A 26,221-nucleotide genomic window follows, 5' to 3' on the forward strand; every position below is an offset into this window, starting at 1 on the left:
AGTGATATATTTCATGATAAATCTTAAAAGGGAAAATGTCAAATGAACATCTTACTGAAGTTACTTTACTGCATTTTTTTAATGTTTATGTTCCATTGCCATCTTTGATTTTCAGCTCTTAAATTCAAACTGCTTATTACACGCCCTCATCTGGTCTATGCTCCGAGGACATTCTGTTGGAAAGGGAATTCAATGATACAATGCTTCTACTATGTAGAAGACTGTTCCTTCCAAGTAAGCAACGTGTACCATGCTTTTTCACAGTGGAAACTTTCACTTTCCCTGAATGCAATTCTTCCATCAGAATAGTCTATTCCATAAGCTATGTAAATAAACGCCATCTGAATAAAACTGAGTGAACTAGGCAATTCATTTAAGTATATTAAACTCAGAAAGCCTAATGTTACCATTAAAATACCAATCTCAATGACTATTTAATCTCCCCCCACACACACCTCATGGTGCTAGAAATCCAACTCTGGGGCCAGCTGAGCAAGCTGTATCACTGAGCTACTTACACTCAGAAATAGGACTGAACTTGTAGCTGATTTCAATGATTACAGCCCTGTGTAGCAAACAAGAGGTCCTGAGTTCAATCACTTAGCACCATTAAAAAAAAAAAAATCACCCAAAGCAGCAACAATAACCAAATTCATATTACCTACTCGATCAGTTGTGGCAGTGATAAGTCAATCTGCAATCTGCTGACCTTTGATTTTTTTTTTTTAGACTAGTTGTTTAAAACCAACAACATTTTGATGTTTAAATATTGGAGTTTGTTCTGGATTAAAAAAAAAAATCCTGAGTCATTGCTCAGGTCAAGAAAAGGAATTTTACAAAGGTTCATAAAACATGCAAATATTCTTCTAGCTTGGTTAAATATAAATGATACTTGAGGAATTTTTAATTTTCCTCTGGACATACTGCTTCAGGCAAATAATGACCTCTACCCGGTCAGAGGTAGTTTCGTTCATCATGTATTGAAACTGCAATGAGCCTCATACCTAAGGTGCTAATTCTATGTCTTACCTGAACTACAACTGCGAAGCTAAGAGTCAATCTAAGATTACAATTCAATGACTTTACTTATCAGCAATCTAGGTGTTTTCTCCCTTTCCCTTTCCTTTCCTTCCCTTTCTTTTCCTTTCCCTTCCTCCCTCCCTCCTCCCCCCACCCCCTCCAGTCCTGGGCACTGTCCCTGAACTTCTTTTTGGGAAGGCTAGCACTCTACCACTTGAGCCACAGCACCACTTCTGGCTTTTTCTGTGGATGTGGTGCTGAAGAATGGAACCCAGGGCTTCACACGTGCTAAGCAAGCACTTTACTACTAAGCCACGTTCCCAGCGCCATGTTTTCATCATCACAGGTCTCTTGCCAGGTAAGAATCTTTAGGTTTTTGTGGTGCTGGGCCTCAAGCCTTGGGGCGTCCTGCCTGGCAGGCGAGAGTTCTACCCTTGTGCACACTCCTAGCCCCTGGAGCTCACAGGCTAGCGACAGACATAAGACAAACAAAACACACAGGTACATTACTCTGCCTGGGAGCGGAGTAAGAAGACCTGGGAGCGGAGTAAGAAGACATGGGAGGAGATGAGGAACGCGCATGGCATGAAAGCCGCCATTGCATTTTCTGGTTTGGGGAGGTGTCCCACCACGTGGCCCCTGCGGGCTTGGAACTCCAGTTCTCCACCTCAGACTCCCACCTGGTAGGTGAATGCCACCATCTCCACGTGAGCTGAGCACTGCGAGTTAAGAAAAGCCATCACTGGACGGACAGGAGGTGTTCCAACCTGGAGTTAAGGGGCTAGGACGGTGCTGTGGGTCCCAGGAGAAGAGCATGCAGGAGAGGCAGCAGCTGGCTCGTGGCCGGGCTTGGGGGCTGGAGCACCCCTGGCTGGCGTGAGCAGGCATGCAGGCCGCACAGGAGATGGGAGAGGCATCTGGAAAGATCATGGACGGTCTCCAGGCCGTCCAGAGCTCATGCAGAGTCATCAGAGGGTCCTGACAAAGGGAAGACGTGCTTGCATTTATGGTGTTTGAAAGGTTTTGGGGGAGGTGGGCATCAGTGGCTCACGCCTGTAAGCCTAGCTATTCAGGAGGCTGAGATTTGAGGGTCATGGTTCAAAACCAGCCCAGGCAGAAAAGTCTGTGAGACTCTCATCTCCAATGAACTATTAAAAGCTGGAAGTGGAGCTGTGCTAGAGCAACAGTCTTGAGCAAAACAGCCAAGTAAGAGAGTGTGGGAGCCTGAATTCAAGCCTAAGTACTAAAGTAACCCTCACCTCCCCCTCCCCCCAGCACCCCCCAAAATCTCTCAATTATTTATTTATTTATTTATTTATTTTTGCCAGTCCTGGGGCCTGAACTCAGGGCCTGGGCACTGTCCTTGAGCTTCTTTTTGTTCAAGGCTAGCACTCTACAACTTGAGCACCGCTCACAGCTTTTTCTGTGGATGTGGTACTGAGGAATCAAACCCAGGGCTTCATGCATGCAAGGCAAGCAATTTACCACTAAGCCACATTCCCAGCCCCAAGTCTCTCAGATTTGTCTGCCTAGGCTGGCTTTGAACTGGGATGGATCCTCAGGTGTCCACCTTCTGAGTAGCTGGGATTACAGACGTGAAGCACAGTACCTAGCTAGAGAAAACTACTGGTAAGTATAAAGCAACCTAAAATGTGACATACTTTTTGGGTTCCTGTGAAGCTGATAAATGAGAACATTCTTCTAGCTTCCTTGGAAGCTTTTCAAATGTGAAGGTGAAGTGTAATTTGCCATCTTGGCCTGGTTGGGCTGCTTAAGTTCACGCTGGAGCGCCGTAGGTGTTAAAGTCCCAGCAAGGCTGTCACTGGAGCTCTTTAATTGCAGGAATTATCTCCGGCCTATCCATCCTCCGATGCTTAATTCTCTCTAGACAGAGTTATACATAGCATTTCCACAGCGGGTTGCCTGCTGTCCTGAACCTGTTCACTAAGGTGGAAGGGAAATGTTTGTCCCTGTGCTCTGCCTGTGCCACGCTGAGGTCCCTGTCTATTTCTACAGATAATCTCTGGCTAAGCTGGGACTTGGATTTCAGGCCTCACACGTCCAAGGCAGACACTCTACCACGTGAGCCACCACGCTGCCAACCCCTTTTTGTGTTGATTCTTTTCAAGGTAAGGCCTCCCACTTGGAGAAAGAAAGACTGCATCCTGGGGGGTCGGGAGGGCTTATAGCTGGTTCCTTTTTGAAATTTACAGATTTGGAAACAGACTGGAAAGAGCAGATAAAGATGCTCCCTATCCCCAAGCAGCGGCAATCGATGAGCTGTTACTTTAATTGTACCCTTTATCTCCCCAAGGACTCACACGGATAGCTCTAAACAGTTATTACTTCAATGCAGGGACGAGCAAGCATTTCAGTGGAAATGTAGCAGATATTATGGGGAAAGTATTTAAGAGAGTAAAATGGGCATTTTGCTTTTATTGTTGACTATCGTTACATATTTATATTTAGTTTGATGCTGTATTTTGAGACAGTCATCATGTGTGTGTGTGTGTGTGTCTATGTGTGCACACACACACAGACATACACAGACACACACATATCCCAGGCTGGCCTCTAATTTATAGTCCTTTTTTCTCAGCCTCCTGAGAGCTGGGGCACACGTGTGATACCACATCTAGCTTTGTTTTGTTCTGTCAGAGTCTCTCTCTATAAAAAGGCTGGCCTAGAACTTTTTTTTTTTTTTTTTTTGCCAATCCCGGGGCTTGAACTCAGGGCCTGGGCACTGTCCCTGATCTGCTTTTGCTCAAGACTAGCGCTCTATCACTTGAGCCATAGCACCACTTCCGGCTTTTTCTGTGCATGTGGTACTGAGGAATTGAACCCAGGACTTCATGCATGCTAGGCAAGCAATCTACCACTAAGCTACATTCCCAGCCTGTGGCCTAGAACTTTCTATCCTCATGTATCAATCTCCCATGTGTTGGGATTACAGGTATACACTTTGACACCCAGTTATTATATTATACCCAGTTATCTATTGATATTTTTCCATAAACACACACACACACACACACACACACACACACACGTGCGCACATGCTTCCTAGGCAAACATTCCACCATTCTAACTAAACCTAGAGCCCTTTTGATCTTGTCTTTGAGGCATTGTCTCATTAACTTGATCTGAGCTGGTCTTGAACTTTAAGTCCTCCTTTCTCTGCCTCCTTAGTAGCTGGCATTGTAGATATCTACCACAACACCTGTTTTGTTTCGTTTTATTCCCTTGAACACATTTCCAGAACTAATTTTGTTACTCTAATAGACCCTAAATAATAGTGCTCTCTCTCTCTCTCTCTCTCTCTCTCTCTCTCTCTCTCTCTCTCTCTCTCTCTCTTCCTTCCCTTCCCTTCCCTTCCTCCTTCCTTCCTTTTCTTCCTCCTTTCTTTTCTTTCTTTCTCCAGTACTGGGACTTGAACTCAAGGCCTGGGCACTGTCCCTTACCTTTTTTGCTGAAGGCTTGTGCTCTGCCACTTGCTTCACACCTGCTCTTTCACGTTTCGCTAAGAGTCTTGTGGACTTTCCTGCCCAGGCTGGCTTGGAACAGTAGTCTTCAGATTTCAGCCTCCTGAGCAGCTAGAATTACAGACAGGAGCCACCTGTACCTGGCTCCTTTGCCCATGTTTAGATTGAGTTGGTTTTTTTTTTGTTTTTTTTGTTTTTGTCGGTCGTGGGGCTTGAACTCTGGGCCTGGGCGCTGTCCCTCAGTTCTTCAGCTCAAGGAGAGCGCTCTACCACTTGAGCTACAGCACCACTTCTGGTTTTCTGGTGGTTTATTGGAGATAGGAGTCTCACGGTCTCTCCTGCCTGGGCTGGCTTTGAACTGCGATCCTCAGATCTCAGCCTCCTGAGTAGCTAGGATTACAGGCGTGAGCCACCAGCGCCCGGCTGAGTGGTTTGTTTTTTACTAGCGAGTTTAGGTGTTGTATGTATATTTTGGTTACCAGACCCTTATCAGTTGTAATTTGCAAATATTTGTTCCATTTCACAGCTTGATATTCACTTTCTTCCTAGTGTCCTCTGAAACACAAACTTTTTTTTTGGGGGGGAGGGGTCTGGTCCTGGGGCCTGAACTCTGGGCCTGGGCGCTGTCCCTCAGCTCTTCAGCTCAAGGCTAGCGCTCTACCACTTGAGCCACAGCACCACTTCTGGCTTTTTTCTTTTTGCTTATGTGGTGCTGAGGAATCGAACCAGGGCCTCAGGCATGCACTGAGCCACCTTCCTTAGCCCCAACACAAACTTTTTAAGATAAGAATTGTTTCTTTTAAATGTATGCATTATCCTGCCCATGTAATTGTAGCCCCCCTGTACAGTATGTTCTCAAATAAAATAAAATAAAATTAAAAAAAAAAAAAGAATTGTTTCTTTTAAATGTTGTTGATAAATTGCTTTTTTTAAAAGATAGAAATCTGAGCAGGGCTGATGTGGTCTATAAAGTCTGGTGGGTCACACCTGTAATCCTAGCTTCTCAGGAGGCTAAGATCTGAGGATCACGGTTCAAAGCCAGCCTGGGCAGGAACGTCCATGAGACTCTTATTTCCAATTGACCACCAGAAAACCAGAAGTGATGCTGTGGCTCAAGTGGTAGAGTGCTAGCCTCGAGCTGAAGAGCTGAGGGACAGCGCCCAGGCCCAGAGTTCAAGCCCCACAACCAACAACAACAACAAAAAAAGACAGAAATCTGGATCCAGGATAAGATTTTCCTAACATGTATTGAATAGTCTCTTTACTGCAGGCAGGAAAGATAACTGAGTAAAAGGAAAAATATTTGGATGAGTAGGAAAAGGATATAAATCCTGCATAGTTAATTCAGAACAGTGCTCTGTGATGCACTTTTCCTACCTGTGAATGACTACGCCAGGTTATTATTGGAAACCCAGAGAGAACCCTGCACTTACTCTAACTGTAAGTGTCCTGAAGGAAAGCTTGAGTACTTGAGTTAATAGATGTGGTCTATAAATGACAATGGCTGCATTGAACAAGTTGTTCATGTTATATTGTGAAGGATTACCCGCTCTATTTTCATGAATAAAAGTTGCTCTTGAAACTAATCTGTCTCATTATAATTTCTTCTTTCTCTTTGAGATCTGTAGCAATTAAAACTAAATTCAATATGCATCTGAATCTTTTAAAGAAATTTATGCACAGCCTATGAAGTTAGCAGCTTATAAATTCCCCTCACCTCAGGAAAGCAAGCCCACCAGCAGCCCTCAGCCAGCACTGCTGAATGTCTTTCCCTGGGGAAAGCCCGGGTTCCATGCTGCTTACTTCCATCCTGTCAATACAGTGTGCCCTGCCCTGCTCCAAATAAGCAAGGAGGTACTGATGTCAGAAAAGAAATGGATCCCGAATTCTGGGAGAAAGTGAGGCTGAAACAATGGAGCTGCTCTGGGAGGTGAGTTTAGGAATCTCAGCTTGGGTCAGTAGCACAGACAAGCAGGACAATGGGGTCAGAAATTCACTCACGGAGCCCAGTGAAGAGGTCAGGACTTACACACACAGGTCAGTAACACCAAGAATTCGCTAGGGGTTCTTTGGGCTTCCTCCCCTCCTTCCCCTCTCCTCCCCTCCCTTCCTCCCTTCTTCCCTTTCTCTCTCTCTCTCTCTTTCTCTTTCTTTTTCTTTCTCTCTTTCTTCCTTTCTTCCTGCCTTCCTTCCTTCTTCCCTCCTTCCCTCCCTCCCTTCCTTCCTGTCTGTCTCTCTGTTTCTCTATCTCACTCTTTTTCTATTGGTCCTGGGGCTTGAACTCAAGGCCTGGGCACGTCTCTGAGCTTTTTCAATCAAGGAGAGTACTCTACCACTTTCAGACACTTCTGGTTTTCTGATGGTTCATTGGAGATAAGAGTCTCACCGAATAATCCCTGTTTTCACTGTATTTGATTCTGGTGTCCTGCATCTTTTATATACATTTTTCTAATTTGCGGAGGGGAAGGGAAATTACAAAATGCTGAAATAAGGATACAGGTTGACCCATTGGAGCAATGAGATGTACAAGACACTATGTTCAAAATGAACTTACAACTTGGGTGGTGGGAGGGAGAAGTTGGAGAGGTGAGGAGGGAGGGTTTAACAATGCTTGATAGGAAATATAGTCATTACCTTACTCATGTAACTGTCTGTACAGTATCTTTCCAATAAATAAATAAATACATATATATATTAAAAAGTCTTACGACTTTGCTGCCCACGCTGGCTTTGAACTGCAATTCTCATATCAGCCTCCTGTATAGCTAGGATTACAGGCTTGAGCCACTGGCGCCCAGCAGCTGATTCCATTTCTATACACCCTTGACATGCAGAGACATTGTGGCGAAAGAACATGACAGAGGAAGTGGTGAGAACATAAGTTATGGGGCCTAGACATAGACGTCCATGTCACCCCCACCCCAGCGACCTACCTCCTCCAACAAGGCCCCACTTCCTCATTTCTCCACCGCTAAGTCATGAATTATGATCTCACTGCCTCTCAATGGCGCCCCCAGCTGGTGACCAACACTTCAACATGTGCGCCTTCAGAGACATTTCAGATTCTAGCCAAGGGCCCTGACGGGTAATAGATTGGCTGGAATGCTTTGATTGTCAATAATTAATTTTAAAAAAAAAACCTATTCAAACTGTGAATAATACTTAGTAAGAAAAATTATTATGACCCAGAACAAGGAAGTTCAAAGCTAGGGCACGGCTGATGGATGAAGTTGTACAACAATGTCACCAAAGATTCAGGGCTCTTCCTCCCTGCACTCTGCAACCCTGCTAAGAGCTTCATCCTCAGACAGAAGTTCTTGCAGTGTTAATCAGACATGTCCGCATCAAGAGAAATACCACTCTAGGTATGAGATTTAAGAACCTGCCTGGCACAAATGGCCACATGCCTATTCTAGAAACAATTATTGGTTAGGGTATAGAGTGCCCTTGATTAAGCTAAGTAGTGGCTCCCACCTGCAATCCTAGCAACTCAGGAGGCAGTTCAAAGCCAGCCTCAGCAGGGAAGTCTGTGAGACTCATCTCCAATCACCAAAAAGCCGAGAGAGAATCTGTAGCCGAAGTGCCAGGCCCTGAGTTCCAGCCCCAGGACCTACACACACACACACACACACACACACACACACACACACACACACACACACACACACACACCTACACACACACACACACACACACACACACCTACACACACACACACACACACACACACACAAAGAGATTGCCCTTGATTGGTTTATACCAGTTGTCTACATGGAATAAATGTCAGGGTGTTAACTAGTTAACTATACTTGATAACATCTGTTAGGTTTTTAAAAAGAGGTAGCCGAGTAAGAACAGCACCACCCACGTGGTATTCAGGTAAGGAGGAGGTTTATTCATCGTTCCAGCTGGCACCAGGCCATCTTGGTCCTCCACACGGTGGGGAAAGGCCTGGGAAAGAGAGCTGGGAGATCTGGGAAAGAGAAAGAGCTGGGAAAGAGAGAGAAAAGAGCTAGAAAAGAGCATCTGGGAAAGGTGGGAAAGAGCAAGCTAGGAAAGAGAAGAGAGCTGGGAAAGAGAAGAGAAGGAGAAAGCTGAGAAAGAGCTAGAAAAGAGCAGAGAGAGAGCGTCTGGGCCTGGTCTAGGCCTTATCTAGGGTATGGGTGGAGAAATTCAGACTTGACCTCAGCAGATGCAGATGTGACCTTTTCCAGGTGTGCCAGTTGCCTAGGTAACACAGTACTGGGTGGAGACTTTGCTGCTAGGAGGGTGGAGTCTGCTAGCCATCCAGGAGTGGACCTTACAACATCTGCTTTTACTTTTTTTTTTTTTCTCATACCAGGGCTTGAACTCTGTGCCTCAAGCATGCTCAGCTTTTGCTCATTCAACCAGTACTCTACCACTTGAACCACAACACCAGCCCAGCTCTTGCTGGTTATTTTGGAGATGGAGTCTTGTGGACATTACTGCCTAGGCTGACTTGGAAATTCTATCTCAGCCTTCAGTGTAGCTAGGCTTACAGGCGTGAGCCACCAACACCTCACTAACTTTCAGCTAGTGATTACTGAATGCTATCAGTAAAGAGATACTAGGTAATATTTTTGCACTTTTTCTTTTTGTCAGTCGTGGGTCTTGAATTCTAGGCCTGGGCGATAACCCTCAGCTCTTCAGCTCAAGGCTAGCTCTCTACCACTTGAGCCACAGCGCCACTTCCAGCTTTTTTCTTTTTTCTTATGTGGTGCTGAGGAATCGAACCCAGGGCCTCATGCATGCAAGGCAAGCGCTCTACCACTGAGCCACCTTCCCAGCCCCCTCCAAAAAAGTTTTTAAAGCTGGAAATGGCGCTGTGCTCGAGTGGACACTATGCAGTGGTCCAGCACATAAACACACACACAGAGTAATGTTCTTAAACGCTGAAACAATTGCACAATAATTAAACTTTCCATGTCATCATATAGATTCCATTGCATTTCATTTAAACGCGAGAGCTGCCAGGGGTGGTGCGCACCTGTGATCTCAGCACGCAGGCTGGTGGGGGCTGTTTCGTGAGAGCTGGGGAAGAAAACCAAAGTGCTGGTGGCAATCGGAAAATGGATCCCGGGACCCACGAGAGATCTGACTGGCAGTTTGTGCCACACTAAGATAAGCAGATACGCAGGGCCTGGCTCCTGTCTAGCCGGAAGGGAAGGGAAAGGTCGAGGACAATGGTGAGAAGCGGCCTCCGTCCCGGAGGACACGCCCACGGCCTCCGCTGCCTCTGCCACCAACATGGCCTCCCAGGAAGCTACTTGCCCGTTGAGGGGAGACTCCTCACTCCCTCAGCTCAGGTGAGTCTGGCTGAAACATGTACACAAGCTTTCTGGAAAGCGAGAGAGGCCCAACAGTAATGAGAGAAATGGAAAAGAGAAACCTGAACCTAGCTGATCTTTTATTCAGACAAGACTCGTTCACTCAGTGGCGCTGGTGCCTGGCTCTGCCTTTGACAGAGGTCTGCTCCTCTTTTCCTTCCAGGAAGCCCAAAGCCCTGAGGAGTGGCTCCCAGAGGCCTCAGCTCCCATTCGTGCCCTCCAGGCTTCCATACTTATCACAATAAAGACCCAAAGTTTTGGTGGAGGCCCTGTCTACTTCAGAAGTGGGACTTTGCTCTATGATTTTATTCTTTTCCCTCTCAAGCTCAATATCCATATATATATATATATATATATATATATATAAACATCTGATATATAAAAATGTGTGTAATTTTGTGAGTGTCCAAATGACTGATTAAAATTCATACGTCTAAATTTCCAGAAAGCCAAGTTTCCAGTGGTCATACTAAATGCAGTCCATCTATAATAAGCTTAAAGTGTATGGAGGAAGGCCTGGTTAGGGGAACAAAAGCATTGTGCTTTTCAGTTGAACGTTGCTTTCTTCTGTTGTTTGTTTTGAGACAGGGTCATACCATGTAGCCAAGGCCAACCTCCAACTCAGCTCCTCCTGCCTCAGTCTCCCCAGTGCTGGAATTTGGGACACACCTCATCACTTGCAGCTTTGTATTTATTTTTTTCTTCTCAGCAGCCAGGCTTTGGAGTCAGGTGTGAAGTTCAACCCTCCTCACCCTTCAGAGCAAATTTCTCAATCTCTCCGGGCCTCACTTTACTCATCCATAAAAGGGATAGAAGTAATACTCCACAGGGTTATAAAAGCAATTGTGAGCGAATAGCAAATGATGCAGGTTTGATTTCCTTAGCAGATGATCAATGAAGGACAGCTGCTGCAGTTTGTCTTAGGGAAAACTAAGCAAGCAGATATAACCAATGCCTTGTTTAACCAAAAAGAAGTCCATATGCAATGGCGCCCACTTGTAATCCCAGCATGCAGGAGGCTGAGGCTGGAGGATCACAAGCTAGAGACCAGCCTTAGCTATATAATGAGATGCTGCCTCAAAAAAACAAAAAAAGACTATCAATTCAAGGCATATGGTGTGATGATCTATGTTTACATTGTAAAATGACTGCCTCAACCAAGTTCATCAATACACCTGTCATCTCACAGAGCTACGGCTGCGTGCGTGGGGCATGCTGCCAGGGAATCGTAAGCACAGCATTATGAGCTATCGTTACCATGCTGATGGTTAGACTCCGGAACACAATCCTTTTATTTTCTGTATTGAGGATTGAACCCAACAAACAATCTACCATTTGAGCCATGTCCATATTTCTTATCATCTTCTAGTGGAAAACTTGTACTTCTTGACTAATACCTTCCCATTTCCCTGTTTCCAATCTTAGAGCTGGCTTTGAACTATGATCCAGATCTCAGCCTCCTGAGTAGCTAGGATAACAGGTGTGAGCCACTGGAGCCTGGCCTTTTTTTTTTTTTTTTTTTTTTTTTAATCAACAAGTTGCTGTTAGCCAAGGGTTTTACATAGATGCTGTTTGGTGGAGAAGGTTCTTCTGCTCCTGGTTTGTTAAGTGGATTTCTCATGAAAAGGTCTAGGATCTAGGCAGATGTACAGGCTGTGAAATTCCAGGTAGGTAATTCTGACTCCAGATCAGCTCAGGTAAGAAAGTTAGTGAGACATTATCTCCTTTTCTTTCTTTATTTCTTTTCCTTCCTTCCTTCTTTCCTCAGTCCTAGGATTTGAACTCAGGGGCTCTTCAGAGAGCTCTTAAGGCCAAAGCTCTAGCACTTGAGCCACAGCATCACTTCCGTTTTTCTGGTGGTTAATTGGGGATGAGTCTCTGGGACTTTGCTGCCTGGTCTGGCTTTGAACCACAATCCTCAGATCTCAGCCTCCTGAGGATTACAGGCATGAGCCACTGGTACCCAGCCCCTGCTCCTTTTTGATCCAGCCTAGCACTGTACCACTTGAGCCAAAGCTCCATTCCAGCTTTGCTTTACTTTGCTTTTTCTTTCTTCCTTCCCTTCCCTTCCCTCCCTCCTGTCCTCCTTTCCTTTCCTTTCATCCTCTCTAAAGTTAATTGATAATAAGAGTCTCATGGACTTATATGCCTGAGCTTGCTTCAAACTGCAATCATCAGATCTCAGCCTTCTGAGTAGCTAGGGTTACAGACATGAGCCACCAGCACCCAGCTATGAATCCTTATCTTCATCAATAAGCCAGGAATGGTGGTACATGCCTGTAATTCCAGATAAACTGGAGTCAGTAGGTAGGAAGTCTGGGAGGTTTTTTTTAAGTGAAATGATACCTGTAAACTAAAGCAAAAAAGGACTCTGGACATGACTCCAGTGGCAGAGCACAGGACTTACCTGCCCCTACTTGCAGGGGTGGGGGATGGGGGAGATGATAGGGGTGGGCAGGGGGAGGAATACTGTTCTCTGGCATGCCAGATCTAGAACCCATGCAATGAAGATGCCCTGCAGTGGAGAGCACAAGGATGCATGCACATTAGCCAATCCCACATAGCTTACCTTTTGCCTAGCTAAGAGTACAGGCTGGCCTACTTGTTGACATTAGGGTGGGGTCCCCTGACTTTTTACCTAGGCTGGCCTTGAACCTCAGTCCTCCCATTCTCCACCTCTTGAGTGGCTGGGATTACAGGAGTGAGTCACCATGCAGGATCCCATACACTGTACAACTGCAGGTGAGCAGAATCTGTAAGCTAATGAGGGACAGGTGGGAGGCAGGGAGAAAGAGAATAATAACACAGAAGAGCCCCGGGAACAGTTCCCCAAAGATCCTGCTCCATGGTGCAGGACCAACAGCTGACTACAGTCCAGGCTTCCTTCTTGGTACAACAGCCAACAATGACCCAGCAGTGACCCGAGCAGAGACTTTCCTAGCTCTCCTGTCTAGCCAGAGGCCTTATTTACATGGCAAGCAAGCTGGACTTTCATGCCTCCTCTCCCCTCAAACCACCATCTTGGATGTGAGGACACTTTCCTGAGGCAGAACACTGGCCACTGCTCGCTTCCAGTTTGGGAAAACAATTAGGTTGCACAGCCTTAGCCTAATCACTAACCTTTTCCATAGACGTGCGTATGAGCTGGGGACTTGGCCGCTTGACCAGGCTGCTGCCCTGGGTTTCCTTAGGGGCTGCACCTTACAATCACTGCAGCTTTAAGAAAACCTTGGTACCCTAAGAATCCATGCCCACTCTGTCTAATCTCAGTTTACCAGACTTGCTGATTTCACAGCTCCAATAAAACGAGCGAACACAAATGAAAACAAGTGAATACATCAATGCATTTTCTTTCAAAATAATCTGCATTTTCTCCCCATTTCATCAAAAGCATCATTCTCCATTTCTGAAGTTCCTATCCTTCCCACAATTAAGAAAGATTTTCACAGGGGGCCGGTGGCTCTGTAATCCTAGCTACACAGGAGGCTGAGATCTAAGGATCGCGATTCCAAGCCAGCGTCGGCAGGCTTATCTCCAATAAACTACTCAAAAAGCTGGAAGTGGCGCTGCGGCTTAAGCGGTAGAGTCCTGGAGCAGAAGCAGCTCAGGGACAGTGCCCAGGCCCAGAGTTCAAGCCCGAAGACCAGCAAAAACAAAACCAAAAAACACTGAAAAAGAAAAATATTTCTGCCTGGCCTGGTGGTTCATGCTTGTAATCTTAGCTACTCAGGAGGCTGAGATCTAGATCTAAAGATAATAGTTCAAAGCCAGCCTGGGCAAGAAGGTCAGAGAGACTCTTATCTCCAACTAACCCCCACAAAAAAGCAAGAAGTAGAGCTGTGTAGAAGAAAAAACTCAGACATAGTTCTAGCCTCAGGACCAACACACACACACACACACACACACACACACACACACACACACACACACACACACACACACACACACACACACACACACACACACACACACACACACACACACACACACACACACACACACAGTTTGTATGAACCAAACATCAGAAGAAAGTGGTGCAGCTACGGTTCAGATAGGCTGCTCTCATTCCCAAGCTGATCCTTTCTGCAGCTCAGCCCATGTGTTCATTATCATGCTCCACCCCTGGACTCAGGAATTGGTGATTAACCAGAGACGGAAGTCTATACAATTCCTATTGATCTGAATTTCCATTACAGCCAGTCCCTGTGCATTGTTACACGTGGAGCAAAACACAAAAGATGTCTGGAAAGGAGTGTGAATTCCAGTTACCAGCTAGGCCTGCACTGCACGGTATTCCTCGCTACCCCAGGAGGCTGAGATGAGGATCATGTGAGTACCACCTGGGTAACACAGCCAGACCTTATATCAAAAACAAGAACAAGCTGGGCAACAGTGGCTCAGGCCTGTAATCCTAGCTATTCAGGAAGCTGAGCTCTGAGGACCATAGTTCAAAGCCAACCAGAGCAGGAGCTATGAGACTCTTAACTAACAAAACAAAGCTGGAAGTGGCACTGTAGCTCAAGTGGTAGAATGTTAACTTTGAGCAAAAGAAGCTGAGACAACACTAAGGCCCTGAGTTTAAGACCAGGACTGGCACAAAAAACCCCCACAAAACAAACAACCCAGACGAATATTCTTTGCTGCCACTTTGGGTACTTTTGAGATTGTTTTTTCCCTCTTGGAGCCTACCACAGGCTCTTTAGCTGTATGATCTTTGCCTATCTTGTATTTATTTTAAGCCATTTTTTATATTTGTCATTTTTGGGGGGGGGTGTACTCAGTACTTGGCACTTTCATTCATTGGCTGGTACTCTATCAGCCGAGCCGAGCCTTCAACCTTATCTTTATAATCAGTCTGAAAATGGCTGGAAATGAGACATTTTGTCACTTTCTGGATAGAAAATAAGCAGTTTTACTCATTTTAATTCATTTTTTTCTAGACCACAATTAAGGTTGTGATATTAATTTTTTTTTGTAAGGCTTATTTGAAGCTGTGTGAGCAAGAGCTGGTTTCTGGATTGGACACAGATTGTGTTGTTTCTTTTCTTTTGCCCAGAGGGAAGTTGAGAAGGGAAGTCAGAAGTCCAGCGCCTGGGTACCAAGCCACATAGGCCACCAGCTTTCCAGAGCTGCACTCTGAGCTAACACCAAGATATGCTTCATTAACCCTTCCACATAAGAGGGGATGGGGGTACATACCTGTAATCCCAACACTCAGAAAGCTGAGGCAGGAAGAGGGATCCTTCCAGGCCGCTGAGTTAGTTACATAGTGTATGCCAGTCAAAAGTAAGCTAAGGAGCTTGGCACTGGTCTCTCACACCTCTCATTTTAGCTACTCAAGAGCCTGAGAACTGAGGATTGTGGTTGGAAGCCAGCCGGGTCAGGAAAGTCTTCTGTGAGACCTATCTCCACTAAACTACTAAAAAAGCCAGAAGTGGAGCTCCAGTGGTAGAGTGTTAACTTTGAACAAAAGAAGGTTCAGGGAAAGCAGTGAAGGCCCTGAGTCAAAGCCCCAAGACAGACAGACAGACACACACACACACACACACACACACATACACACAGAGCTAACAAAGGAAAACAAAGACAAAAATCCCTACAGTTAAGAACAAAATTGGACAAACTCATGACTCTTGTTTACAATTAACCAGCAAACATCAGCAAGTGGAAGTGTGGCCTAAGTGGCAGAGCACCAGCCTTGGGCAAAAAAAAGGCTAGTTATAAAAATCGAACTTTGCAGATTCCTTACCCATCGCCCTTTGATTTTCCCCCACTGGAGGTGGAAGGAATGCAGGGCGATGCAAGCGCCCCACGCATCCCGGAGACCAGCCACAAGGCCTCACCAAGCCGAACCTCCCCGCCGCTGTTCAAGCCCACAGACAAGCTTAGGAGGCGGATGGTATCAGGGCCGCCCTGTAACTTAGGAGGGCTAGGGCTGTGGAGAGCAGATCTGGACTTGGATCTGCTGCCTGACTTCCAAGCTCAAGGCCTGTTGAAGAAGCAGCTCGGAATCACCTGTCCAGCTCAGCTTTAAATGAGATGCAGAGGGCGTGGCCTGCAGAGCTGCGCCGCTCCAGCGCCCGCGTCCACGCAGCGCGGCCTCCGCACGCACGGGGGCGCTGTCTCAGCTACACTAGTCGGAAGACGTCTTCGTCTATTGTCGCGAGAGCTTTGAAAGCGGAAAGGCGAAGGAGTCGGGCTCACCACGTACGCAGCGCGCCCCGCCCCTTACGCCTAAGTTCTCGCGCGAGTTGCACTTCCGCCCTTTTGGCTCTCTGACCAGCACCATGGCGGTAGGCAAGAACAAGCGCCTTACAAAAGGCGGCAAAAAGGGAGCCAAGAAGAAAGTGTAAGTGGGGGCTTTCGTGGACCCCCGCTCTTTGGGGTCCTGGTGGAGACAACGGGCGGGTTCCAGGTCTCGTGGCGAGCCGGATGGCGGGGATGCGAGTCGGATTGAGCGGACCGGAGCTGAGCGGGGCGCCCGGACCGCGGCCTGTCGGCGGCTCGGCTACCCAAACTTACCCGGGGCGGCGCGGCGCGTGGGTCGGGCTGCGGGACCCCTCCGCACCCCGGCGTCGTAAACCGGGAACGGGAAGTCGCCGTCCGGGATCGGCACCCCCGTGTCTGGAACCCGGGGCCTCGCAGCCGCCCCGCGTGAGCCGCCGACGGGTCCGATCGGAAGCGGAGGACCGCCGGGGTGGGACGCCGCCTTCGCCCTCAGTGCTCGGAGACCGTGGCCAGAGCTGGCTCACCTCGGAGCCCCTCACCTCTCCGGGACGCAGAGGCCAAGTTAGCTTCTTAGAGTCTTGCTGGAGAGGGGCACTACTTAGCATGGCAGTGCGCGGTTTTCAGTGACACGAGACACTTTTTTCCTCTCGCTCCAGGGTTGATCCATTTTCTAAGAAGGATTGGTATGATGTGAAAGCACCAGCCATGTTCAATATAAGGAATATTGGGAAAACACTAGTCACGAGGACTCAAGGAACCAGTGAGTATCTTTACACCTAATGTTTCTCTTACTTTGGGGCATGTGGGTTATATTATAGAATGCATCCTGTGGTGGTGGTGGTGGGCATCAGCTGATTTGGGTTTGTGTTTGGCATCTGTGGTGCTTGTCTTTTCTACACTGAGCTTGGAGAATTAAGAGCTGCCATGACAGTTTGCTAAGGAAATGCATAGCGGGTACATACTGCCAAAAGTCTTCAGTGTCTGAATGGTTATGGTAATCAAAGTTAAGTCTTTACAATTTTCCATTAACTGGATCCAGTTCTGCCATTAACTTTGTTTTACTCTCAAATGATAATGCGTGAACATTTGTTTTGTAGAAATCGCATCTGATGGCCTCAAGGGTCGGGTGTTTGAAGTGAGCCTTGCTGATCTGCAGAATGACGAAGTCGCATTTAGAAAATTCAAGCTAATTACTGAGGACGTTCAGGGCAAGAACTGTCTGACCAACTTCCATGGCATGGATCTCACCCGAGACAAAATGTGCTCCATGGTCAAAAAGTGGCAGGTGAGACCCAAAACTGCATCAGAGTATACTGTGAACTGCTTGACCCACAGTGGCATAGTGTGGTGTTGTATCATGTCACCAGATGTGATTTGTGGCTGGTGATGGACTTTGTTTCCTTGAAAAGCCCATTTTCATGAAACTTAGGTCTCCTGTTAAATTCCAGTTTGCTGGCTTTAGGTTTTGTACACTCTGGAGCATATTTGTTATGAACAGAGTATCTAGGCTAGCCTTTCAATAGAGCATAGTGTAAGTCTATGGCTTATGTACCTTGGCAAAAAGTCACCCAACTTGCTTTTATCTGTAAAATGGGTGGAAGAGTGTCTGCAGAATTGTGAGGATAAAATAAAAGCACTCCGTCATTTTAGGAGATGGTGAAAATTGGTTTTCTTCCATCTGGCTAACCCTGTAGTTTTGGGGTATTATGTACGGGAATGAATGATGACAAAATGTTTCGGTCCCATATGATACATACTGATTATACCAATACATTTGTTTCTGACATTCCCTTAAGATTTATGATTGCCTATTTAGCAATGTTTGGCTAGGTTTTTTTGTGTGTGTCTACCCCCCACCCCCCCGCCCCCAGTCCTGAGGCTTGAACTCGGTCTGTGCACTGTCCAAGCTGCTTGTTTATGTGGTACTGAGGAATTAAACCCAGGGTTTCATGTATGCGTAAGCACTCTGCCACTAAAGCCACATTGTCAACCCTGGCTATTTTATTGATCTGTATTTGTGGTTCTGGGCATTGTATTTTCTTTTTGGAACTAAGGTTTATAATTTGTAAAATTGAAAGCAAGTCAGTTATTGTCCATACCTAAGATTGCCTTTCTTAAAATTTAGGCAATAATAGGACCACTAGTTACGGATTCTAATTATGTACTAGTTGAAAGTATTTAATCATTAGTATATCTTGTTTAGAACATAACATATTTAAAACAATCTGGTTGTTTAGCATAGCAATAATTTCCTAACTTGGTCATAATACTTTTTATTTTTTACTGTTTTTATTTATTTTTTTTGGTCCGGTCGTTGGGCCTGAATTCTGGGCCTGGGCGCTGTCCCTCAGCTCTTCAGCTCAAGGCTAGCACTCTACCACTTCAGCCACAGCGCCACTTCCGGCTTTTTTTTCTGCTTATGTGGTGCTGAGGAATCGAACCCAGGGCCTCAAGCATGCAAGGCAAGCACTCTACCACTCAGCTACCTTCCCAGCCCCCCAGAATACTTTTTTTTGGGTTCGGTGGCTTTTTTTGTCGGTCATGGGGCTTGAACTCTGGGCCTGGGCGCTGTCCCTCAGCTCTTCAGCTCAAGGCAAGCGCTCTACCACTTGAGGTACAGTGCCACTTCCTGTTTTCTAGTGGTTTATTGGAGATAGGAGTCTCGGTCTTTCCTGCCGGAGCTGGCTTTGAACCGCGATTCTCAGATCTCAGCCTCCTGAGTAGCTAGGATTAACAGGCGTGAACCACCGGCGCCCAGCAGCTTTTTATTTATTTATTTATTTATTTTGTCGGTCGTGGGACTTGAACTCTGGGCCTGAGCGTTGTCCCTCAGCTCTTCAGCTCAAGGCGAGCGCTCTACCACTTGAGCTACAGCGCCACTTCCGGTTTTCTGGTGGTTTATTGGAGATAGGAGTCTCACGGTCTCTCCTGCCCGGGCTGGCTTTGAACCGAGATCTTCAGATATCAGCCTCCTGAGTAGCTAGGATTACAGGCGTGAGCCACCGCCCGGCATCCCAGCAGCTTTTTAAAAGAAACTTTTACTGTTGATGTCCATATAGTCATCTTAAGAACTTAGCTCTTCAATAGTTAACATGGGGGTAGACTACTGAGGATTAACATATCCAAATTATCTAAGTGTTGGTACAGTTGGACAATAGTAGGATTAAAAGAGTTGAAGTCTTTATATTTCTTTAGTTGGGTATGGAAGACTTGAAGGTGTCTTGCAAAACTCAAAATTCTATAAATAAGCTATATCAGACTTGACCAATATGTATTGGACACTACAGCTTGTGTGTGTGCGTGTACATGTGCACAAGTGCATACCAGTACTGGGGCTTGAACTCAGGGCTTCAAGCTCTCACTTTGCTTTTTCTGTCAAAGCTAGTGTTGTACCACTTCCAGCCTGTTTGTTTATTGTAGATGAGTCTTCTGGACTTTTCTGCCTGGGCTGGTTTTGAATCGCAATCCTCTGGTCTCAGCGTGATTAACCAGCACCCAGACACTCCAGCTTCTTTATATTAGGATTTGAGAGATGAGAACTGGTAATGCTTCAAACCTTTTGTATCTGAGTATCTTTTCTTTCCTCTAGACCATGATTGAAGCTCATGTTGATGTCAAGACTACAGATGGTTATTTGCTTCGTCTGTTCTGTGTTGGTTTCACTAAAAAACGGAACAATCAGATCCGCAAGACCTCCTATGCTCAGCATCAGCAGGTCCGCCAAATCCGGAAGAAGATGATGGAAATCATGACCCGAGAAGTACAGACAAATGACTTGAAAGAAGTAGTTAATAAATTGTAAGTGCTTTTCTCTTACAATCCCAAATATTAGGCAGGTGGGATTTTACCTCCTTTTTAAAAATTCAGTATTATAAGTCTCTTTATTTTTATGTTGGTTGAGGAGCTTTAACTTGGCCTGGGTGCTGTCTCAGAGCTTTTTTGCTCAAGACAAGTGTTCTACCACTTGGAGCCACAGCACCACTTTTGGTTTTCTGGTGGTTAAGTGGAGATAGTATTCTCACACTTTCCTGCCCAGGCTGGCTTAGAACTTTGATCCTCAGATCTCAGCCTCCTGAGTAGTTAGGATTATAGGTGTGAGCCACAGGTGCACTTTTTACAAGTTTACATGCTTAGTGAATGGTGGCAGAATTTACTTTTTGGTTGAAATTATCTCACAGTAGTTAAGGTTTGAATGACAGGTATTTAGGCAACAAAATTAGAAAGTACATTGAATAGATAAAAAAAACCTTCCACAATTAATACTGTGTTGGGGATACATGATGAAAAAATGTTTCGGTCCCAGATGATACTCAGTGATAACTTAACATTTTTCTGATGTTCCCATGCAGTGTACAAATGGATGAAAAGAGGTTAATAGAAAAAGTGTGACTTGACCCTAAAGGCTGAGACACCAGTTTTGCTATACCTATAAAGGGGCAGTAGTCTTATATTTGGGTATCTGTTGATTAAATGAAGTGTTCTTTATGTTGTCTTTCAATATGAGACAAGCCAGGCCTTTTTTCTCCCCCTTTTAACCTACTATTGCTGATGGTTTGCAGGATTCCAGACAGCATTGGGAAAGACATAGAAAAGGCTTGCCAGTCTATTTATCCACTTCATGATGTCTTCGTTAGAAAAGTAAAAATGCTGAAGAAGCCCAAGTTTGAATGTAAGTGAGACGCCATAGGATTCTTAAAAATTGTGGGACCTAATGACCGAATAACTTCCCACTTCTGTCTTGCAAATGTAGTCTTGAAGACCATTGTTTTAAGATGTGATAGCCCATAACAAGGTTTATTTTTCTTTTAGTGGGAAAACTCATGGAGCTCCATGGTGAAGGTGGTAGTTCTGGAAAAGCTACTGGTGACGAGACTGGTGCTAAAGTCGAGCGAGCTGATGGATACGAACCACCAGTCCAAGAATCTGTTTAAAATCCAGAGTTTTAATAGTGACAAATAAAAGGCTTATTTGTGATGGTTTGCATCTCAACACTTTTTAAGCCTGGCAAGTTGGTGAACCAGTCTGACTTGATAAGACCTGGTGAACTTCTGAGCCCTTTTGCTCAAGGCTAGTGCCTTGCTAGCCACAGTTCTACTTAGGCTTTTTGTCTCATGGACTTGCCTGTCCAAGCTAGCTTTGAATCACTGTCCTCAGATCTCACCTTCCTGAGCAGGCAGGGAATTGCAGGTGTGAGTCTCTGCCACATGCCTAGAGAGGATTTTTTTTGGGTTGTTTTTGTTCTAGTAGTAGGGTCTTGGGCTCTTGCTTGACTTTTTGCTCAAGGCCAGAGTTCTTAACGTTCAAGCCATACCACTTGCTAACTAGGCTGGCTTTTTGAACCTTGATCCATAGATCTCAGTCTCCTGAGTAGCTATGTCAACTATGTGATGCAGTCAGTAGATAATTTAAATTTACTGTCAGACACTTGTTCTGAAGCTGAATTTAGAGAAAAGTGGTTATTGGTCTTAATATAGGCATCTGCTACCGAGTATATTTTCATCACTCAATTCCCAATAGTAGTAGCTCCCAAATGTGAATATAGTCACTAGCACCAGTGTGATTGGATTGGATCTAGTCTGGCTAGTACAGTGCTTTTGTCATATGAGTGGCCTCTGGTGTGACAGCAACGGAAACTTCACCCCCATCTGTCCCCCAACATGGTGATGCTACAAACCCGTTTAACAGTGAACCTTGAACAAAAGTGGTTTCCCTTAAGGTAATGCTTTTGCTTGAGGAAAAAACAGACTGAGCTATCTATTAATATGAGTTTCCTTTTTGCCTATCTAAGGGCAATGACATCAAGTCCTAGATAAGTTTAGACTCCGTGTGACAGGGATAGGTTTACAGTGAATACCCTTGGCTTCCTGAAAGAAGACCTAGGGGGCTCCTAGGGCCTACCTGAAGTCTGGGGCCCTGGAGAGCATTGTGATTAGTGCTGCAGGAATTGGGTGGATGGGGTTTCAGTCTCATTAATTGGAGTAACCACCAGTGTCCCAAGCTCATGTCAATGTTCAGTCTTGGCCAACGGCAGTCTGCCACAGCCTGGTGGCCCTCCTGGGCCTTGACCAGTATTCCAACAGTGCATCTCTGCTCTCTGAACCTGGTTTATATCCTTGTGAACAACCTTGAGGCTGCTGTAATGTTTCCTCCTGGAAAAACAGGTTTTTTCCACTTGCTATGGAGACAGTAAATCTTAAGTGTTCTGTGAGACAACCTACTACATGACAGCCCTTTGTGTCATCTTGGATATTGGCATGAGAAGCTGACATGCACGATCATGAAACCCAGCTATTGAGCAATAGAAGTTCTTTTTCTGATGCAAAAGTTTTACATCTACTGGTAGCATCCACAAAACTGGCAGGCTGAGGTTTTAACTTGCAAGTTGGGTACAACATCAAGCATTACATCTGCCCTAATTATCAGCATGTGTCGTGTTGGTCAGCTTTCTGTCACTGACAAAGTACTGGGGGGTAACTACCTTCCATGGAGGAAAGGTTTGTGTTGGCCTATGACTTCACTTAGCTGGTTACCTGTGGGATTGGGGTGGTGGCACAGTATATCACAGCAGGATTGTGTGTGAAGAGTGTGCACCTGGGGAACCAAGAAGCAAAAAAGGGGCAGAGGCCAGAATCCCAGTGTCCCCTGTGAAGGCCCTCTTTCCCCCATGACTTACTCCTAAAGTTCTATCACCTCCCAACAGTACCAGCATGAGGACTACTGCGATCTTCAAAACTTTTACAAAGAATCAGAATTGGGCACTGGTGGCTCACACCTGTAATCCTAGCTACTCAAGAGGCTGAGATCTGAAGATCACGGTTCAAAGCCAGCCCTGGCAGGAAACAGACTCCAATAAGCCACTAGAAAACCAGAAGCGTCGCTGTAGCTCAAGTGGTAGAGCGCTTGCCTTGAGCTGAGGGATAGTGCCCAAGCCCAGAATTCAAGACCCATGACCGACAAAAAAAAAAAAATCAGAATCCTAGCACACCTACAAACAACTTTATTGTTAAGTATCTAATCACACCAGTTTAATGAGTGATTATCTGTTGAATGTTGGTATACTTTGGATCTGAAATACAACCTGAAACCCATGTACTAAGGCGTGGATGGACATTAGACCTACCTCAGCCCTTAGATTATAGTTTCACGTTTCTCCTGAGCTGTCTTATACCATGGGCCTCCTAATATGCTTCCTGCACAGCTGGGATCACAGGCATGCACAACCGTTCTAGACTTTCAACTGAGGTCTTGTAAACAGTTTTGGTTCAGGCTGAACTTGAACCTTGATTCTTCCAATTCAAGCTTCCAGAGTAGCTAGCATGACTGGTAGGATCCCACCATGTCCAGCTGAAATGGTAGAATCTTTAAGCAGTGGTGCATAGTTAGAGGGAGTTAGGTCACTGGGCATTCCCTCGAGGGAGAGACTGGCACCCTGGGCAAGTTCTCTTTGCCTCCCAGGTGCCATGAGGTGAAGTTTCTCCTCCCATGCATTCCCACCATGATGAGTACCTGGAACTAATAGGCACATATTGTCATGCCTGGCCTGTTCCCTTTAAGTGTAAAGAAAAAAAATACAGGTCAGTATTTTGTATGTTGCCTGCTGGTCACAGGTGTGATGGTACATACCTGTACTAGCATGCAAAGTGGAGGCAGGAGGATCACAAGTCTGAGGCAGGCTTTGGTACCTAGAGCCCTGGTTAGGAAAACCAAAAAGATGATTCGTCAATTTTTTTTGTTGTCATTGGTCATGGGGCCTGAACTTGGCCTGGGTGCTGTCCCAAGACTAGCGCTCTACCACTTGAGCCACAGCCCCAGTACCAGCCTTTTCTGTTCATGTGGTGCTGAGGAATACGAACCTAGGGCCTCATGCATGTAAGTCAAGGACTACCACTAAGCCACCCTTCCCAACCCCTTGTCAATTCTTGTTCAAAGTAAATAAACCAGTAGGTGACATTACTTTCTGAATGGAATCATTGTCTCCTAAAAATACTGAATTGTTGCCCAATTTTTAACATTTAAATACAATATTACAGTTTCTTCAAAAACATCCAGAATTTGTCCCAGACTCATTGGTTTCAGATAGCTTGCTGGTTACCAAAAAGCTCAGCCTTTCTGACAAATTTTATAAGATGTGATGTTCCAAGTATTTGGTTATTCCCCATTTAACAGCAATGGAAAAAAGGAAACTGCATTAGCCATTCAGCTCACATTAGAGCTCTAGGTAAAATCAACATAATTGATCTGTAGCTCAGGCTGGCCTTGAACTCGCAATTCTGTCTCTATCTCCTGAGTACTGGGATTCTAGGTGTTCTGAGCAACTTTTTAAAAGTTGAGAACTGTAAAAGATGCAACTTTTTACAAGCCAGTAAGACTTACCAGAACCACAGGTGTAACTGTTGAGAAATGTACCATTTTAGCATAACAAGTGGACATAACATTGAATCGGACCTCAGTAGAGCCAAGTTTTACTTTGGATTCTTGCTAGTACATATTAGACAAAAATCATTTAACCTCTGCAGGCTGAGTGAGCTCTGGTCTCCAATGGTATCACAGGAAGAGCCTGCAATTAAGGAAGAGGCCCCTAGATGGTGGTGGTGTTCTGAGTGAGACTGACCTTTTTTTCCTTCCATAATTAAGTAAAAAGGCATAGGTTAGAAACTGACTTCCCATTAGTTCTAAAAAAGATTCACTACTCACAAATTCATTCAAAGGCATTCAGAACAGCACTGAATCATGAATCACATGGCCCATGTGCTTTTAGCATTAATTAAAAGGAATAAACCATTAATGATATCAAAGTGATGTTATATGTCTATCACTATTTTCTCAGGTATACGTATCAAATATGCTTAAGAGACTAAATAAAAGCTAAACAATGACTGCTAAGAGTACTGATTATAAATCCATTCGAAAAAAAATTTTTTTTGGTTGGTTGTGGAGCCTGAACTTGGCCTGGGCGCTGTCCCTCAACTCCAGCTCAAGGCTAGCACTACCACTTGAGCCACAGTGTCCACTTCTGGCTTTTTCTGCTTATGTGGTACTGAGGAATCGAACACAGGGCCTCATGCATGCAAGGCGAGCACTCTACCACTTAGCCACCTTCCCAGCCCCTAGAAAAATATTTTAATGCCAGTTAAGAATACATTTTAAGGGCTGGGAAGTTGGCTCAGTGGTAGAGCGCTTGCCTTGCATGCCTGAGGCCCTGGGTTCGATTCCTCAGAACCACATAAGCAAAAAGAAAAAAGCCAGAAGTGGCACTGTGGCTCAAGTGGTAGAGCGCTAGCCTTGAGCTGAAGAGCTGAGGGACAGCGCCCAGGCCCAGAGTTCAGGCCCCACGACTGGACCAAAAAAAAAACAAAAAAACAAAAAAAAAGAATACATTTTAATATATTGATTTTTTTTCAGATTATCTCCAAACCTGTGATTTCCATAAGTACAAAGATATATTGCTCCTCCAGCTGTTTCAATAAAGGACATATTTAAGAGATAGGCTGTCTTTTGGTGTTCCGAGGAAAATAAATGTCTTCTCCAGTTTCAACCTAACAAAAATGATTTTGTGATTTATAACTTGAGATTTAAATAATGTGGTTTAGATATGAAATGTCCCCAGAAGGCTATTGTGTTGGAGGCTTGGTCCCCAGCAGGTGGTGCTATTGACAGGTAATTTGATCATGTAGATTAACTCATCAATTCACTGGTAGCTTTTAGCTGAACGGGCTAAGAGGGCTTGGGGCTTGCCTAGAAGAAGGCAGTGTTCTTAGCCCGCCCCCCCCCTTCCTTCCTTCTTCTGGCCCTCACTCCTTCCTTTTTACTTCCTTTGCCCCTCCCCCTTCCTCCCTCTTCTTCCTGGCTGCCATGAGGTGTGCAGCTCTACTCTGTCACCCTGTCATGTTGTTCTGCCTTGTTTCAGTCAAAAGTGGTACAGCCAGTTGACCTGGGGCTGGATAACTTAGAACCACGAGCCAAAGTAAATCTAACAGCTTAAAATGTCAAGTATTTATGTTTAAAGAAATTAAAAAGCTGACTGATAAAGATTAACACTATTATGTTTTCATCTTAAATTCATGGAAGAAACAACCATTCCTATTTCTTCCTCTGAGACAGTACACACAGAAACCTATTGGGGACATTTTGGGTTTCTTTCT

The 26,221-nt window shown here is 45.3% G+C and overlaps 1 protein-coding gene and 2 non-coding genes across 3 annotated transcripts; all 3 read left to right on the forward strand.

Moving 5' to 3' along the window:
• The first annotated feature begins 16,037 nt into the window (after positions 1–16,037).
• On the forward strand, positions 16,038–21,053 carry Rps3a (ribosomal protein S3A). Its single transcript, XM_070022193.1, has 6 exons — positions 16,038–16,200; positions 16,736–16,839; positions 17,177–17,364; positions 19,669–19,877; positions 20,639–20,748; positions 20,889–21,053. Exons 1-6 carry the CDS (start codon positions 16,139–16,141, stop codon positions 21,008–21,010), a joined length of 795 nt encoding a protein of 264 aa, XP_069878294.1. The 5' UTR covers positions 16,038–16,138; the 3' UTR covers positions 21,011–21,053.
• On the forward strand, positions 17,795–17,867 carry LOC138827065 (small nucleolar RNA SNORD73). Its single transcript, XR_011371938.1, has one exon. It is a non-coding gene; the product is annotated as a small nucleolar RNA SNORD73 (small nucleolar RNA).
• Positions 20,352–20,419, forward strand: LOC138827066 (small nucleolar RNA SNORD73). The gene has a single exon (XR_011371939.1). It is a non-coding gene; the product is annotated as a small nucleolar RNA SNORD73 (small nucleolar RNA).
• Positions 21,054–26,221: the final 5,168 nt, after the last annotated feature.

The sequence above is a fragment of the Dipodomys merriami genome, unplaced genomic scaffold (assembly GCF_024711535.1).
Source record: "Dipodomys merriami isolate MVZ:Mamm:240054 unplaced genomic scaffold, mDipMer1.0.p SCAF_15, whole genome shotgun sequence".
NCBI lineage: Eukaryota > Metazoa > Chordata > Mammalia > Rodentia > Heteromyidae > Dipodomys > Dipodomys merriami.

Bases quoted from the DNA above. Each gene is read 5' to 3' on its own strand.
- Rps3a (XM_070022193.1), top strand. From the start codon at position 16,139: ATGGCGGTAGGCAAGAACAAGCGCCTTACAAAAGGCGGCAAAAAGGGA. The intron at 16,201-16,735 runs GTAAGTGGGGGC...CTCTCGCTCCAG, and splicing joins AAGGGAGCCAAGAAGAAAGT to GGTTGATCCATTTTCTAAGA. The intron at 19,878-20,638 runs GTAAGTGCTTTT...GATGGTTTGCAG, and splicing joins AAAGAAGTAGTTAATAAATT to GATTCCAGACAGCATTGGGA.